The sequence below is a fragment of the Balaenoptera physalus genome (assembly GCF_965194825.1).
Source record: "Balaenoptera physalus genome assembly, chromosome: 4".
Taxonomy (NCBI): Eukaryota; Metazoa; Chordata; class Mammalia; order Artiodactyla; family Balaenopteridae; genus Balaenoptera; species Balaenoptera physalus.
The window spans coordinates 62,785,495-62,804,212 of NC_138891.1; the positions used below are offsets into that span (position 1 = coordinate 62,785,495).

An 18,718-nucleotide genomic window follows, 5' to 3' on the forward strand; every position below is an offset into this window, starting at 1 on the left:
GGTTATATTCTCTGACACACTCTGGTTTGTCTGTATTCTTAAAATATTCTTCTTAGAGCTAAACTTTAAATTTCAGGTAGGACAGAACATTAACATGTGTCCTAGATTTAATTATAACTCTGTGTTCTTTACAAGGCTTTTAAGATGTTTCTTGTGTCAAGTATCTAAAGTAACGTGATGAGTAGGCGAGATCTTTTCAGCTGCCTTGAAACTTGGGGATAATCTTTATCTCTGGACCAAAGCACATGTGTGTTCATCGTGCACTCTGAGTCTCCTCGTCAGAGCACATTACGTGATGAAGAGCATAAGTAGATTCTGTTCCTATAGACCATCTGTTTTCCATTTGGTTCAGTTATTCCTTAGCCAACTTCTTAAAAGCTGTGACTGTAAACTTTGCTTTTAGGCACAAGATAGTCACTAAATGTATGCTAGGCTCAGGACTTGATACAGGGATTGCAGAGATGAAGAACACATGGTTACTGTGTCAGTAGAATATTCCTGCCCTTGGTGCGTGAGAGACTAGAGTGTGCTCGGCCCCCAAGGGAATGTCCTAGTGAGCCTCTTCAGAACGTTTGTATCATTAAAAAAAATAAGCATGGGCCCTGGAGTTTAAATCTCAGATCCACTACTTATTTGCTGCATGACCTTGGGCTAGTTATTTAGCCTCACTGTGTCTCAGAGGGGATATTTCATATTGTGATTCAAAAATTGGATAAGTTAATAGATATAAAGGGCTTAGAACAGTGGTAGGATCATAGTAAACAATATAAGTGTTTGCTTCTGCTGCTGTTATAAGGAACAGAATGTGTTTACCCTGAAAAGAAGAGAACTTAGTGGAATGTTTGAGTTTTTTTGAAGGTCATGTGGAGGAGGAATTTGTGATTGCAGAAGGCATACTAGAAGTAACATGCAGGAGGAAGATGAAATATTTTTATAACAGAGCTCTTTAGAAATGTGATAGAGAGTGTTATTAAGGTAATGAATTCTGGGTCACTAGAAGTGATCCTAAAAGACTGGTTGCCCATTTGAATTATTTGGGCAAGGAATTGTGCTTCATTCTGTATTTTTAGGAAAGCCATTTTTAAAGCCTAGTATTCTGTGGGTTGTCTTCTTGGTTATTGATACATTTCACCCTCTATGAGGAATCTAGAAATATAGAAGTCTATTTAGGGGAAGCAGTCCCTTTTTGTGTGAAATACATATGTCTTTTGAAGTATAACATTTCTGTAGCTGTCTTATCTGTTGGTAGGTCTTGGATTCCTTTTTTGTTTCCAAAAATATGGTTAGGGAGGAATTTCCTGTGAAAAAGCATTGTTCCTTTTTCCTGATTTGTCTGTCTTCTGTCTTCCCTGGCAGCAGTCCTTCCTGTCCATTCACTAGAGTTTAGCCTACGTACACAAATTGAGGAGCACAGCTGATTTACTATATCCTTTGTAAGAGAAATTCAGCATACAAACCATGAGATTGACGAATATTGCAAAATGAACTTGGGCCATCCACTTAGCTTTACCGGAATTTAAGTGACTAAACTTGTCATCAATAGAATTTCCCTTAATTATTCTTCTTAAGTCCACCATGTCTGTAGGCCCCACTGTATCTCTGGCTTTGGATTCCTTTTCAAGCTGCTGTCTCAAGTCAGCCTTCTCATTTGACCCCAAGCCTGTCTTTATTGCTGTCTGAACCTATGCTGACATCATGGCTACTTCCCTTACTAACTCAGCTGGTTTCTTCCATCCAGGGCACTGTGTTTCTTTGCTTTCTTTTCTCTAGTTTATAATACAGCTGTTGCTTCCTCTACTTTCCAGGCTGCTCTCATACTCAGGGATTTTTCCTGCTTTGGGCTCTCCTGGTAGCCTCTGGTTTTGTGCCTGATGATTCATATCTGTTCCTAGACTCCTCTCAGGTTGTGTTCTTGGACTCTGCCCTTACTGAATTCATGTCCCTCCTTAGTTTTCCAAAAGCACATCCCACTGACAGTCCTTTCTCCCTGAAATCTTGGCATTCTCTCTCATTACAGGAATTCCAAGCCATTGATTCATAATGAACATTTTCATTTTAAAGTATTCTCTCTTTCCCCCATTAACTTAAACCATATTATTCTTGAGTACATGAAGGTCTCAATTAAATTTTTAAACTTTTTATTCTGGAAAATTCCAGACCTATATTGGGTTGGCTAAAAAGGTCCTTTGGTTTTTAAGTAAAAATAAAAGACACATTTTTCATTTTCACCAAGAACTTTATTGAACAGTGGATTCACCGTTTTGTTCCACTTCCTTCTGCCATTTTTCAGGCAACTTCATAATTCCATCTTTCCAAAACTTTTTATCTTTTTGAGCAAAGAACTGTTCTAGGTACCTTTTACAGTCTTACAGGGAATTGAAATTTTTTCCATTAAGCGAATTCTGTAAAGACTGAAATAAATGGAAATCCAAAGGTGCAATGTCTCGTGAATATGGCGGATGAATCAGAACTTCCCAGCCAAGCTGTAGCAGTTTTCGCCTGGTCATCAAAGAAACACGCGGTCCTGTGGTATCCTGATGGAAGAAGGTTATGTGTTTTCTGTTGACTAATTCCGGACGCTTTTGGTCGAGTGCTGCTTTCAGTTGGTCTAATTGTGAGCAGTACTTGTTGGAAATAATCGTTTTGTTTTCCAGAAGGCGCTCATAATAGAGGACTCCTTTCTAGTCTAACCATGTACACAACATCACCTTCTTTGGATGAAGACCGGCCTTTGATGTGGTCGGTGGTGGTTCATTTCGCTTGCCCCACAGGCAAAGCTTCCATTCCACATTATTGTACAGTATCCACTTTTCATCGCCCGTCACAATTTGTTTTAAAAACAGACTGCTTTCATTATGTTTCAGTAGAGAATCGCATGCGGAAATATATGGTCAAGAAGGTTTTTTTGCTTATGTAGAACCCAAATATCAAAGTGATTAACATAACCTAGCTGGTGCAAATGATTTTCAATGCTTGATTTGGATATTTTGAGTATGCCGGCTATCTCCCACGTGGTATAACATTGGTTGTTCTCAATTAATGTCTCGATTTGATCGCTATCAACGTCAACTGGTCTACCCAACCGTGGAGCATCGTCCAGCAAGAAATCTCCAGCATAAAACTTTTGTAAACCACTTTTGACACATTTTGATCAGTTACAGCACCTTCTCCATACACTGCACACATCTTTTTTTGCATTTCAGTTGCATTTTTATCTTTCTTGAAATAATAAAGCATAATATGCCAAAAATGTTCCTTTTTTCTTCCATCTTCAATATTAAAATGGCTACACAAAAATTCACCAATTTTGATAAGTTCTTTTTTAAATGCACGCTGATATGACAGCTGTCACAATACAATCTAACAAAATTGTTTCAAATGAAGTTAAAGACAACTAAGTGCTACTAGAGCGAACTTACTGAAAAAAATGAACATACCTTTTGGCCCACCCAGTACAAAGTAGAGTATATTGAATCCTCACGTACCCAACACCAATTATCAACAGCATGCCAGTCTTTTTCTCATCAATCTTCCTTTTTATTCCCTTCACAAATTACATTTTGACTGCTGAAAATTCTCTAGTCCAATTAGCATTCACACACATTCCTCTCTATTCACTAAAATTATATAAAGTCCTATATAATTTGTTAAGTCTTCTTAGTAGATAGTTTCAAATAAATTGTCACTTTCAGATTGAACATTCATGATTTATTTTGTTTTTGCCAGAGTGGAGGAATAAATGATTGTCTTGGGGTAGGGAACGTACCTCACAGCCTATGTCTATCAAGTAGCAATCAAGGATTCTGGCTTTAATACTGCGACATCCATCAAATCACCTTAGTTCCCTGTCTGTGAAAATAATGACACTGGATTGTATGGTATAAGTGTGTTAGCTCTAAGTATTCAGTAGTTGAAAGTTTAATATAGGTTTGAGTTGAATTTTTTATGATTTAGCATTTTAGCAAAATTCAGCATATGGATTTAGCATTAAGTGAGGAAATCTAAATAATTATTAGAAACATGTGAAGTTCTAACTTAGCCATTATGGGAAAACTATTCTTTCTAGAATGAGAGAGTGAACATGGACTAATATATTAATATCTGCTTTTCCCTAGAGAGCCTCCTTTTCACCTGACCAGAAGAGGCTGGGGTGAGTTTCCTGTCAGAGTTCAAGTTCACTTTAAGGACAGCCAGAACAAGCGGATAGATATCATACATAATCTGAAGGTATTGTAACAAAACATTGCTCCCCAGAAATGACGTATCTTTTTTCACCTCCACTTGAAGTGGTGGGTTAGGCCTCTGAGAGAAGTGGCCATGGATAGTGGGAGCAGGATAAATCTTTTGGAGTGTGTTTTGCTTACTGCTACAACACTTGCCTTCTGAAGGCTGGGGAAGGGGTCACTTTACAGCAGAATGTATATTCTTTAAAAAGATGAACTGGTCAGATGATCAGAAGAATCTCTGATCAGAGATCACTGGTACTGTGTTACCTGGGGCTAACAAGTAAATGAAATCTTTTTCTTTTTAATCTGTATTTTACTTTTTACATTTTAATTTTCTGTAAAAAGAGGCACAAATAATAAGCCTTATCTATTTATCTCTTAAGGATAAAGATAGAAGTGAACATATTTTAGGAAATATTAAGTACTGTGGAAGGTTGTAATACTTTTGAAATCCTTAACTGATATATCCAGATGGTTTATTATGTAACCATTACAAATTTTATTTTAAAAAGTGTTTTTTATACATGGGAAAAGCTACCATTATAGTAAATGAAAAGGATAGAGTATAAAACTATGTATATTGTATGAGGTCAACCGAGATTTTAAATAGGTAGAAAAAACACGAAAGAAATACCCTAAAAAGTTGGAGTAATTGAAGTAACGACATTGTGGGCAGTTTCTCCTGCCCCTTTTTTCTGTGTGTGCATGTGTGTGTTTTTCTTTTCCAGTTTTATATAATAAACATTTAACTTTCATAGTTGGAAGACAGACCATTTTTTTCAAGTGCCCCACATCCCTCCCTGTAGTAACCTCATGTACATTTTCTCTCCGTAAAATATAATCCTAATATTGAACTTCTCCCAAAGCGCCCTTACTTTGTGATTTACCACATTATTCCCATTAATTGCCCCCAAGTGAATCTGAGTACATTTTCAGAATTCCTGTTTTGTTCCCTTTGTTCCACAAACGTACCTTTTTCAACCTTAAGGCCTCCTGAGATTTGTCCTCCATTGTTGGTAAACAGCACTACTTAACTTCATGTTTAAGTTATTTTCTAGAGATTACTGTAAAACAAGATTGCCTTATAACCTCAGAGAAGAACTGAAACCAAATAAAGAACATATAGCCACTTTGTTCGGAGGGGCAGGATATGTTCCCACTTACTTAGAGGAAGGTCTGAAATAGTTTTGCTTTCCTCTTAACTTATTTTAAGCACCGTACATACCATCTTATATTGCACTGGGCCCCAACCCTAATCCCTAAAATAAAGGGAATTGTTTACATAGTTTTTATACATATTTTATTGTCCTTATCACTTAGAGTTCCTGGTGAATGATTGAGACAGTTTTAAAAGTATTTCTTACCAGATTTTCCTTAATTTTACTATGTATTACGTGTTGATTGGCCTTGAGAACTTAAGCACCTCTGTTGTGACCACTGATCTTTATTTATTATGGAGTATCATTTTTCCTGCAATTTCTTTGTTAACTCTCAGAACCATCTTTGATTCTTCCCTCTGAGTTCTAAATATTTGTTCACTTGCAGACCATTACTCTTCCTTCACAATTTTTCTTATAGACTACCCTTCGCCCTTTCCACTCTTAGTAGGCTATTATTATACTCTGTCTCCTGATTAGCTTCTTTAATGCTAATCTATCTTCTTTCCCCTCAGTCGATTCTGTACACCGCCATTAGATTAGTCTTCCTAAAACAGGAGAACCATTATGTTGTTCTTCTCTGAGAAGCTTTGATTGAATTCCTGTTATTCAGGTTCAGACTCCCCTGCCTACTATTCCAGGCTCTTCACATTTTGACTTGACATACTTACCCTAAATTATCTCACACTAATCCCCTGCCTGAACATCCTACTCCAGCCAGGTCAGTCTGTTCATGTCCCAGAAGTGCCTTAGGCCGTCTCTTAAGTCTTCTTTTATGCTCTCGCCTCCTCGAATGCCTGTGTGTATTCTTTCCATTCTTCATGTTCCTGTGTAGCTTTTCCTGGCTATTAAAGTCCATAGCGATCCCTCTGTATTCTGAAATTCTGTAGTACATAACAATCTATATTTGATACTGTAATAATTACATTATATACTAAATACTCAGTGTTAAGAGTTCAATAAAATTTAAAGTTTCTGGGATGAAATTCACATATCTGCATCCCTGACAGGTAGTCATCTAACCTCTCCTCAACCTTCACTGGAGCACAGTAATTCCCAAAACAATCCGTTTATCCATTTAGTAAATAAACTTTTTAGAAGCTTCTTTCATAAATTTACCTAAAACTGCCGCCCGTTCCTCCCCCACCACCCCTTCTAAGCTTGATCTCATTTATCCTAGTTTGATTTCTGGAATAGTACAGAACAGGACTTTGTTTTGTTTTGTAAGAACTCTAAAAATGTTTAATGATAGCGTTTGTGTCTCTCCTTAAATCATTTCTTCCTCAGCAAAACCTGTTCTTGTAACATTTCTTGTATGCTGTGCTTTCTTTCCAGTTTCTCTTGTCATTTTGATAATAGTTCTATCAGTGTCTCTCTCAAAATGTGGTCCCAAGAATAAAACATAGGCCAGTGCAGATTACAGAGACTTAATCTATGCTCTGGATCTATGCTCTGAAGAATATGCAAAATGGATGTAGCCTTAAAATTGCCCATATCTTTTTAACAGTCATACTGTTGGCGAAGGTTTAAATGTTAAAACTCCAGATCTCTTCCATGGGGCTACTATAAATCTACCCTCTATTGCCTTTTCTATTATGAACACTAGGTCTCATGACTGAGTTGTCTTCTCTGTGTTGGCTGCTAAGGAACTCAGCCAGACTGAAATCTACTTCTTGCAAGCCTTTAGAATTTTCTATTTACTAACCTATCCCTGGCTTCATTTTTTCCCCCATCTTTCCTTTCCTTTTCTTTCCTTTCTACCCAACTTAACCATTTTTACCTATTGATCTTACTGTATAATATTTATATGGTAAGCTGCCACAAATCCTTTTTTTGAATTTTAATTTTAAATATAAATTAAAGTATAAGAATAAGAACCTAACCTCTTTGTATGTAATTGTAAACTTTTTTGTTTATGTTATTAACATTCCCTCAATTTATACTCCTTTCTCTCCTCTAAAGTAAATCATCCATGAAGCTAATGTACTGGTAGTTATTAGTATTGCCTATATTGCCTAAGTTTTCATTCATTTTTTGCACAAGTGCTTAGTAAATATACCCTAAGTATATAATTGTGTCATCACACTGCATGTATATTTTTATAGTCTGTTTTTATAATAACTACCTATATGTCTGAGGTTGTTTTTATTTATTTTACTCAGTTCTTCTCTCAGAAAATTGAGGGTTTTTATTGACATGATGAATTTATACGTTATGAAAAAGTAGATCCTATGATATGAAGACTTGCAGTGAAAGGGGTTTTAGATAAGACTGTATCCTAAGCTTTTTAAGTAAGCATAGTGAAACTTAATACTCTTCTGTCTTTCAATAGCTGGACAGAACTTATACTGGCTTGCAGACTCTTGGAGCAGAGACGGTAGGTTATTTTCCTACAGTATTATTTGGGAACAAGTAGAATGAAAATTGATCTTCGTTTTTAATTAGGAAAAAAAAAAGAATGCTTAATTTTAAAAAAAGTTTCTCTCCCCCCTTATTTACTTATTTATTTTTAAATTGTGATAAAATATACATAAAATTTACCATTTTAATCATTTTAAAGTGTGAGGTGGTATTAAATATATTCACATTTTCATGCAGCTGTCACTACCATTCATCTCCAGAGAACTCTTCATCTTGGAAAACTGAAACTACCCATTTATAATAACTCACCCTCTTCCCGCAACCCCTAAGCCACTCTTCTATTTTCTGTCTCTATGAATTTGACTACTCTAGGTACCACATAAGTGGAATCATACAGTGTTCTTTTTTTTGTGTGACTGCCGTATTTCACTTAGCATAATGTTCTCAAGATTCATCCACGTTGTAGCATGAATCAAAATTTCCTTCCTTTTTAAAGGCTGACTAACATTCCGTTGTATGTATACATCACATTTTGTTCAACCACTTATCTGTCAGTGAGCACTTGAGTTGCTTCCATCTTTTGGCTATTGTGAATAATGCTGCTAAGAATGTGGGTCTCTCTGTTCGAGTCCCTGTGTTCAGTACTTTGGGGTGTATACCCAGAAGTGGAATTGCTGGATCATACAGTAATTCTATTTTTAATTTTTTGAGAAACCGCCACACTGTTTACCATAGCAGCTGCATCATTTTACATTCCCACCAACAGTGTGTAAGGGTTTCGATTTCTCCACATCTTTGCCAGTGCTTGTTGTTTTCTGTTTTTTTGATACTATCCAGGGAGTGTGAGGTGGTATTTCTTTGTGGTTTTGGTATGCATTTCTGTAATAATTATTGATGTTGAGCATTTTTTCATGTGTTTATCAGCCATTTATGTATCTTTTTTGGAGAAATGTGAATTCAAATCCTTTGTCCATTTTTGAATTGGGTTGTTTGGTTTTTTGTAGCTGAGTTTTAGGAGGTGTCTCTATATTCTTGAGATTAATCTCTTATCAGATATATGATTTACAGATATTTTCTCCCATTCTGTGGGTTGCCTTTTCACTCTGTTATCGTGTCCTTTGATGCACAGAAGTTTTAAATGTTGATGTAGTCTAATTTATCTGTTTTTTCTTCTATCTGTACGTTTTGTATCATATCCAAGAAATCATTGCCAAATTCAGTGTTATGACATTTTGCCCCTATATTTTCTTCTGAGAGTTTTATTGTTTTAGGTGTTATGTTTAGGTCTTTGATCCATTTTGAGTTAATTTTTGTATATGGTGTAAAGTAAACTTCCACCTTCATTCTAATGCATGTGCATCTCCAGTTTTCCCAGCACTATTTGTTGAAAAAACTGTCCTTTTCCCAATGAATGGTCTTGGCACCCTTGTCAAAAATAATTTGACCATGTATGTGAGAGTATATTCTATTCTAATGGTATCTTTGTCTGTCTTTATGCCAGTACCACACTGTTTTGATTACTATAGTTTTGTAATAATAAACTTTGAAATCAGGAAGTATGAGACCTTCAACTTTGTTTTCCCACCCCATCCTCCCCCTCCTTTTTTGGTATTCATGATATATCAGCAGTAGCCATTATGATTAGAATTAGCTAAGTTAAACCTTACTCTCTTTAGGGAAATGTGCTGTCTTATGCCAGAAGATATTTATTGAGCACATACTATATGCTAAGCACTGGTTCAGGTACTGAGGATACAAAAATGAACAAATGAGAGTAGCTACTACTCTCAAGGAGTTTTATTCTTGGTTGTATTGAGAGTGGGGAGAAGGTATATAGTAAACATAAAAGCAAATAAGATAATTTCACTTACAAATAAGTGCTATAAAGAAGAGAGTAGCCGGAGGACAAGTTGGGTGCTTTAGCTAGGTTGGTTAGGGAAGGCCTCTCTGAGAAGGTGACATTTGATTGAGACCTAATGGTGAGAAAGAGGCAGTCATGCTGAGATTAGGGGAAAGAGTGTTCTAAGGTGCAGAAACACTAAATGGAAGGTCCCCAATTTTATGATTGGTTTCATTGAGTTATCTATTAAGCCAGATTAGATTACATTCTGGGATAAATCCTTTAGTTATTGAGATTGAAATTGCCTTTGAAGTATGAATAGAAATCATTTGCAACGTCTGTTAGAGCACCATGTTTTGAGACAGGTTTGGGGCTTTCTGTGACATTGATGATGGATTCATGAGCCCAGTTGTTGCCCAATCATGTAGGTAGTGGATGTTGAGCTCCATCGGCATTCTCTTGGAGAAGACTCCGTTTATCCTCAGTCCTCTGAGTCAGACATCTCAGATGCCCCACCATCCTTGCCTTTGACCATTCCAGCCCCTGTGAAAGCATCCTCACCAGTAAAGCAGTCACATGAGCCAGTACCTGATACCTCTGTGGAGAAAGGTAGTATATATTTTTCCTTGTATGGAAATGCATTTTTACCTTGTATAGAGCAGTCATTATGGCGTGTTCCTTTCCATCACTTGATGTTGAACTGCTGTCTTCAGCGCCTTATGAGTGTATGGAAAATAAATTTTGCATAAGTAGGCATGCTGCTCTTCTACACAGACCTATTATGAAAATAGCCAAGCCCTTACTCTTCTCAGAAAAATTTTTTTATGCAGTTTTATCGATATTTTATAGAACACAAAACTCACTGAAAAGCATTACATTTTTATTCTTTGATGAATATAATGGTTTCCTCTAATATGTTACAGGAAGACTTTCTTGTTTGGTCCCTAATTGTGTGAACAAGAAGTTCAAATATTAGTATCTAATCTTATTTAAAATACAGTATAAGACTTACCATCAACAAATGTATTTTGACTATGGCATTTTTTAATTTAGTAAATATATAAGTATATAATTAAGTATTTAAGTGTTTACTTATATAACATATACAAATACATATACAAATACGATATACAAATTGATTCTAAATGGTGTTAGTTTGATCTGTAAGTCTACGTTTAATGTGATGTTAATATTTTAGTTCTTTTATAAAAATCTCAACTTTATTTCTCTTAAGTTTCAGTTACATCTTTTTTATGGGCATTTAATAAAACAAGACATCATTAGATTAAGCTAATGCTTTCTTTTGAGTTTTTCTTCTTCTCTAAACAGTTTGTCAATTCATATATAAAGAATGGGAGAACATAATGAACTTGTAAATTTTATTATATAGAGTTAGCTAATATGTTTTCTAATTTTTTAAAAGAAGCATTTTAATGAAACATGATTCTAGGCATGATATTTACATTTCACCAGAAAATACATAAAGCAGTGTTAAATACCAGTCAACTGTATTTATTTTACTACTGGTAAATGGCTTAAATGGTTCTTGAAATGGTGAGGGTTTTCAAAGTGGTTGATGACTTATTTGCCTGTTTCATTTCAAGAAGGATTCCCAGCCAACACTGAAGCTGAGAGACACACTACATTTTATTCTTTGCCGTCTTCATTGGAACGAACACCCACCAAAATGACAACATCCCAGAAAGTTACCTTTTGTTCTCATGGCAATTCAGCTTTTCAGCCAATAGCATCAAGTTGCAAAATTGTGCCACAAAGTCAGGTTCCTAATCCGGAGTCACCTGGAAAATCCTTCCAGCCTATCACCATGAGCTGCAAGATTGTCTCAGGTATACATGGTATATATGAATTTGGTGTGTGTAAAAATTGTTGGAATGACAAAACAAAGTACTATGGCTTTTTTTTTTTTTTAGTTTTTCTAAGCAGGGTTTTTGTTTAGTTAACAAGCAAGCTAATCACTGCTGATTAGCAAAGCAAAAGTGTCACAAAACAAAAACAAAAGTCATTCATACGGAAACAATTTTTGAACGAGGAAAGAAATAAAATTCAAAGCAGTCAAATTTTCATCTAGAATCAGCACAGGTAAATTGTTTGCTAGGATGTATGGTGGAAACTAAGGTAGGAATTAAGTTTGGGAATTATATATGGAAACCAGAGTGACTAGTAATAGAAAAAATTTAGATGCCTTTTGGTTTGTAGTTAAGCTTCAAGGGTTGGTTTGGGATTGAGATATCTTTTATACTCTATAACCACACTAGAAATTTACTCATTCCTATGATCAGTAGGTCGTTCTGAGGTTTCATTTTCACTGAGGTTGAATTGTCCATTGCCTCGTGACAGTTTATGTTAGGTAAACTTCTAGTAGAAACATGCTTTATAGTTTTGGCTGTGCCACCTCAGAAAAGACATGAAAGTGAGTCAATAGAAAACCTAGGCAGGGGGAGACTTCTGTATAATTCTTAAATGAAGGGGGTGGGGGGAGTCTTCAGTGCTAAAAATAGCTAAGCAGAAATATGATCCAAGTCCTTGAAATTGATGAAAGGTAAAGAATGTATAATTTTACCTACCAGTTAGAAGCGTTTTGGAACTTGCTAGTTCAGAGGTGGAATAGGCTGAACATATAAATTGTTTTGAAGGTTAGAGAAATTCATGGATAACAGATTTGATCAATAACCGTTGAGGATGTTTAATGATATATCTGTCGGTAACTTCTGAGAGCTATGGGAACACGAATATCTTGATTGTGGCTGTGACATGGTATGGAGAGAGACTTTTGTTTCGGTGGATGAATTTCATATTTTCCTATTGGAAATTCATTGCAAATCAAGACTTGGTTCCTAAGTCTAGCTGTTCACTTGCCTCCCTAGCTTCAGTTTCTTCAAGTGTAACCAGTATTATAACAACCTGCCCAAGTTGTTGTTACCTGGGGATGGGGATGCAGCAGTTCCACACTTATGTAAAGCACTGTGTTTTGAACTTTAATGTGCCTGCTGGGGTATCTTGTTAAAATACTGCTTTGTTGATATATTCGGTAGATCTGGGGTAGGACCTCCGTATCTGTTTCTAACAGGCTGCCTGCTGCTGCTGGTCCATGGATAAGGATGTAGAGAGTAAAACGCACTAACCCCTGGCCTCAGCTGCTGCTGCTGCTCTCAGCACCTGAAACTTACAGGCCCATCCTCTTTTCCCAGCTTGTCACCTTTGTACTGGTGGCCCTGCCCCTCCTCCATTTTCTTTAGCATCCTCTTAAATGGGCTGAATATATCTATTTTGTTTAGTTTATTTTGTTTCTCTTTTTTATTAATAAAGGTTCCCCTATATCAACCCCAAGTCCATCGCCATTGCCTCGAACCCCAACTTCCACTCCAGTCCATGTGAAGCAAGGCACTGCCAGTTCTGTTATTAATAATCCTTATGTTATCGTGGACAAGCCAGGGCAGGTTATTGGAGCCACCACTCCTACTGCAGGTGTGTGTTTGAACGGAACAATATTCGTGCAATCCCCAAGATTTGATCTTTTTTAAAGGTGAAATCCTAATGTGACTTAGTAGCCATATAATGAGAGAATGAAATCTTCAACCATAACAAGAGGAGGGAATACATAAAGAGTGTGTATATATACATATATATATATATATATATTTTTTTTTTTTCCAGTGCTGTTTCTCTGAGGGAAGATTTACTTCTTGTAAAAGTTATATTTTTAGGAATTTACTTAAGTTTTTTTTTTTTTAATTTCTTAAGATTCATAGTGAACCATAATTAATTTTCTAAAAAAGAAAAAAAAAGTGGATTTTTTTTCTCATTTAGAAGGCATTCTTTTTAGGCAATGTGATTAACTTTTCCAAATTAAGCTTTAGAGCAAGAATAGCTTTGTGAGCCATATATATTTTTCCCCAATGAAATAAAAAAGTGATCTTTACTTTTCAGTGAATAAGATAAAACTTGCATGTGGGAGGGAAACTGAACCCTGTGGTTATTTAAAACAAAAAACTAAAAACAAAAAAAAAAACTCTAATAGGAAGAATAAGAAGTCTTTGGATTCCCCGTGTTTATCATCATAACCTCATATAAATACAGAGAGCTTTTCAGGTTTCTTTGAAGTACTTTCACTAACATTTTATTTATTCCCTTCAATTAAACTGTTTAAACACATGCGCCTCTGTGTAAACTTTCCTGTAGCTTTCACTTCTAATAGAAATATCGAAAAAAGAAATAAGAGAAATGACTATTAAGTAATGAGACTGATTTTTTTCTAACATGTTTGATTTTAACACAGATTAATGTGTGTTGGGCCTTTCCAACTATTTTTTTAGAAAGTTATGTTCTTTAACAATGATTATAATTGTGGGACTCCTTTAAAAAATGCTACTTTCAGAGATTCCCTTTTGAGTACACTTAAGGATGCCAAGTAGGTGTCTTTTGGGGATGTTTAGTTTTAGGAATCAGCCAAAGTCTCTGCAGGCAAGTTTGGTAAATGGAGGAGGTGACCAAGTACCATTTTTAGTCTTCACTTACTGTTGACTGTAGATAATGTGACTTATTTTGATCAGACCCTAAAGGCAGTTGTACTGATGGAGTATAAAGTGTTTAATGTTGTCAGCATTTTGGAGTAGGTATAACCTTCCAGTGGAACTACTTTGAAGGAAGTAGCATTCAGTTGAATGCATACATTTTGGCACATTGTGAAATAGCCAACACCATTATGTTACAGTATCTCTTTCTATGTAAGTGCAGAATATATAATGTCTACTTAACTTTACTTATTCTTCTACACTTGCTTACTAGCTTCTTGTCCCTTTGTAGGTTGGTGAAGCGGTCAGCTTCACAGGATGAATCCTTAAGTGTTTTTTTCTATAATAATATCATGGTTGTGAGTTTTCAGCCCTTCAAAATGAACAATAAATAGTGGGGAGAAGAGGAGGGTGGTGGAAAATGGCTTTAAAATTCCATTTTGTAAATTTTACTTTGTTTATACTTTATTTTTAAATCAACCTTGCTTATCAGGAAGTCCTACCAGCAAGCTCTCTACTGCCTCTCAGGCCTCCCAAGGAACAGGTTCCCCGATTCCTAAAATTCATGGAAGTAGTTTTGTAACATCTGCTGTCAAGGTAATGCTCTTATTGCACTTTGCTAGTTTCTAAATGTGGTACATTCAAGTTGAGCCAGAATTTGCAAGTGATAATGCAGATTTCATAAAGCAGAATCTTCAAGCTAAGAAGTGTCATAAAGATCAAGTAAGTACTTCAGACTCCCCTACCTTACCTATGATTTTTTTTTGACAGCTTTGTTATACGTTTTTCTTTACAAAGTAATAATTCGTATCTTTCCACAGTGTATTTTCCCCCTCCCCACCTTCTTCAGGGTAAGAAGTCCTTTGAAATTTACAATTCCAAATATGATCTGACTTGTTCAGATCATAGTGCTAGATATCTGCTCACTGTTCCACAGAGACAGTCACTGCTGTTGGCTTAGTTATTCAGCTTATTTGTTATTGTCTTGGCTACCTTAAGGCTAGAGCCTCTGAGCTATAAACTCCTGTTTGAGAATTCCTGAGAATTCAAAGATCACCTGTTACATGACTGGTGCTAACACAGCGTTTCTTATATCTAGGCACTTAATGGTGATGATATTGAGTAGTTTCCTGATCCAGGGCAAGGTTTCTCTCTAATGCAGTGTAATCTGTGAGCGCTGTGTTCTATGAATGCCTCAGTTGTAAGAATTCCACGAAGGTCTTAATTCTCTACCAGTGTATTTTTGCATGTTTGTTGATGACATTTTCATTACATAGTTAAGCAGTGTTCTTAACTTTGTTTCTTGCCCCCAACATTTATTTATGGAAAATTGCCTCTGAGACTTGCCTTTTGTATTTGAGGATTAGAGACAAATGACAGTAATTTTGAATTTTGACCTTTGCTGTCTTTGTATTTGCTAATTGTTCAAGTTCTTTTCATTGTATTGTTTTTAAAATTTTTAGTGAAAAATTTCTCCCTGCGTCCTGGGTATTTATTCCAGAGTAAGGATAACAGTTCAAGTTGCAAGTACTGTTACAAGGGTGTGGTATACTGCAACACTGTCACTGCCTGTTACATTCATTTGTTTATTTAGTGCCTAGACTTTAGGGATAGAAAAGAAATAGAATACAGTACCTATCCTTTAGTAGCATCTGGCAGGGGACTGGACATGAAACCAATGAGTCAACCAGATATTAGTGGTAGTATGATAGGAGTCTTTCCGGTTTCCAGTGGGCACAGATGAGTAGGCTCTTGCCAGTTTATAGCCTTACTTTGAATTGTCTTTTCAAGCAATAGTAAAATGCAGGTGTAGGGACTCGGAAGACCCCAAAGAGTTTTGGGCTTTTTGTTTGTTTTTGTTGCTAGGGAATGTCACAGGTTTATATTAAATATGTGACTAGAGTGAAATCACTCACTTTATCCTAATTGTACAATATGTATTTTTACAAACACAGCAGGAGGATTCTTTGTTCGCATCTATGCCACCTCTTTGCCCAATTGGGAGTCACCCTAAAGTTCAAAGCCCCAAACCTATAACTGGAGGACTTGGAGCTTTCACAAAAGTAAGTATTCATGAGAGGATTATCCCACAAGTGGATAAGCTCTTGTTACAGAATCTTTTTGTGGCATGTTGGAGTTGATTGATGCTACTACCCCACAACATGGAACTTTTTAGTATGTCTCATCTCTAAGACTGGATCCTACTTCTGAGACATGCTTCCATTTATTTAGTGGTGTTCACAGGGCAGCCCTTGGAGTCTAGCAAGATGGGAACTTTCTGGTGCCGTTTTGCCACCAATATCTAAAACAAATGACGAGGTTGGTTTGCAGATACACTGGATCAAGTCCACATCCTACTTTTGGTCCCTTTAATAGCTATTATGGGCTATACTTAAGCAGTATTTTTACACTTCTAGTGGAGTCATTGTTTACATACAGGGCTTCATTCATTCATTAATTCCTGCAGACAGAATAAATTCAAATATTAGTAGCGTTTTTCATGGGCTGTTTATTCATTGTCATTATCATGTTTGTTGCAAGGTAATCATCAAACAGGAACCTGGTGAAGCCTCTCATGTACCAACAACAGGAGCTGCCAGCCAGTCACCACTCCCTCAGTATGTGACTGTGAAAGGGGGTCACATGATAGCTGTGTCCCCTCAAAAACAAGTCCTAACTGCTGGAGAAGGGACTGCCCAGTCACCAAAGATTCAGCCCTCTAAGGTTTGTGTAGGGTAAGGATGGGGAAGTCAACGTGTCAGTGAACGTTGTTTGCCTAAGTAATGGACACGTGCTGAAAAGGGTGACGGTGTTGATGGTCCCGGGAGAACCTGTGGATGTAAGCCCTGTAGGAAAAGCAGATAAGTCGGTGTTTAACCCACCTGTTCTTGTCATAGTCATTAACAAGAGCAGGGACATGGTTTATAGAGGGCCCAGGGACAGTTCAAGAGGTGAAGGGATGCCGTGTTATCTCTCTGGCAGTGAAGATGATTGACGTCATGGACACAACTTTACACTTGATTCAAGTCTAACTGACAGGATCGAGGTCCACTGTTTTACCTGTTTATTTCTGATAGGAGACTGCTATAGTTTGCACCTCTGATGTCTTGACTGTGTGATCTGTTAAATGATTCTTGGCTCTTTAGAGAGTTTATTTTCTTTATAATTTGGAGGTTTGGGGAATTTACATATTGAGAGAACTCTAAAACAGAGATACATGTTTCCCTGCATCCGTTGTACTTAGGAGTGCCAAAGTATATCATGCTCTTATTTGTACATTATCTGTAATCCTCAAACAACCTTGCAAGGTGGATATTTTCACTGCTATTTTACAAATGAGGAAATTGTGGCTCTGAGAGGTTTAGCAACATCCTTGAGAGCATACAGCTAATAAATGACAGAGAATTTGAACCCAGGTCTAGTTGACTCCAAAATTCCCCATTCCAGAACTATTAAAATTTGTGAGCCATTGTCTGTAACCTAAGCATGCTTTTAGAACATCCAGAGTTAAATTATCTTATTTTTAGGGCAGATATATCCTAAAGCTATTAAGAGTACTATGTGAAGCGCTTGCTCTTCAACTTTAAAATAGGTTTTAGATATTTTGGTTAGTCTAGATGGCTGCATATAGATCGAGTTAAAAATTCATTGTCTTATAGGTGGTTCTAAAATCTGTAAGAGTTCATTAACCACTTTCCCAAACTTATCTGCTCATAAGACTCAACTGATGATTAAAAATATAGAGATACTAAGGCCCCCATCTCAGAACTTCTTGGTGACCCCAGGAATCTGGATTTTTAACAAACTCTCCTACTGACTCATATGATTAGGCAAATTTAGGAACCATGGAACTGCAGCATCAAATTTGACTTTGGGGCTTCCATAGCCAGAATCACTAAAACAGGCAACCCCCAACTACTTCCTGATGCTCCCTCTGTTGTTTTGGCTTCAGGGCTAAGCATTTTGTTCAAGTCCTTTCGTGAATCGGTTATTGTCATCTGGTCTTCGTACTCAGACACATCCTGTATGTTGTTTAAAATCTATTTTGCTTCACCTAGAAATACATGGTATTACTGATTTAGGCTTTTGAATCATGATAGCATTTCTATTTATGCTCAGAAGCTCTGAAAAGTTTCTGCTTTTTGCCACTTTTGCATTTTGCAAATCTACTCACCCAGTAATACTGAACAACTGTATTGGCTTTCTTGTCACATTGCCACCTACCTAATGGCAAGGTAGGACCAAGAGAAAATGGGTGGGTTTGTGCTAGAATGCCTTAAGTGTAAAGGTACCTGATAAGAAAAGCCACAGTAGAGTGTGAAAAAACTACAGAGAAGCAGAACATGAGACAAGACATCTATCCCAGAAATTTAGTACATGCTTTAGACTTGAGATAAAGAGCTGTCTGCAAGTACAGGGTGTCCCTGGTTATTGCTGAGGTGCAGTCAGAGAAAGTATGCCAGAAAACAGAAGTGTGAACAGAATGGTACTGTTTCACTTTCCACACAACTTTGGCACAATAGAAATACAGCTTATCTTTTTCATAAAAGTAGAGAGCGGTGCTGCTTTTGACATGAAAAGAGACAGCTGAGGAATTGGTGG

General features: G+C 36.6%; 1 protein-coding gene and 1 pseudogene across 9 annotated transcripts in view; both read left to right on the forward strand.

Moving 5' to 3' along the window:
- YEATS2 (YEATS domain containing 2) overlaps positions 1-18,718 on the forward strand; it is a 107,903-nt gene that overhangs the window by 53,619 nt on the left and 35,566 nt on the right. For 5 of the 8 annotated variants that reach the window (XR_014262969.1, XM_082459945.1, XM_082459947.1 and 2 more), the window contains exons 8-15: positions 4,116-4,227; positions 7,716-7,760; positions 10,013-10,193; positions 11,189-11,431; positions 12,912-13,070; positions 14,610-14,713; positions 16,072-16,179; positions 16,658-16,840. Coding sequence is in view for 7 of the 8 variants with exons in the window: in XM_082459945.1 (XP_082316071.1) it covers positions 4,116-4,227; positions 7,716-7,760; positions 10,013-10,193; positions 11,189-11,431; positions 12,912-13,070; positions 14,610-14,713; positions 16,072-16,179; positions 16,658-16,840 (1,135 nt within the window). In the remaining variant the exon portion in view is untranslated. The remainder of the gene's footprint in view (positions 1-4,115; positions 4,228-7,715; positions 7,761-10,012; positions 10,194-11,188; positions 11,432-12,911; positions 13,071-14,609; positions 14,714-16,071; positions 16,180-16,657; positions 16,841-18,718) is intronic. The other 3 variants (XM_082459948.1, XM_082459946.1, XM_082459949.1) reach the window with 2 other exon arrangements.
- The window catches only part of LOC309659832 (large ribosomal subunit protein eL29 pseudogene), a 183,950-nt pseudogene that overhangs the window by 33,133 nt on the left and 132,099 nt on the right, over positions 1-18,718 (forward strand). The gene's annotated exons all lie outside the window — the stretch shown is intronic.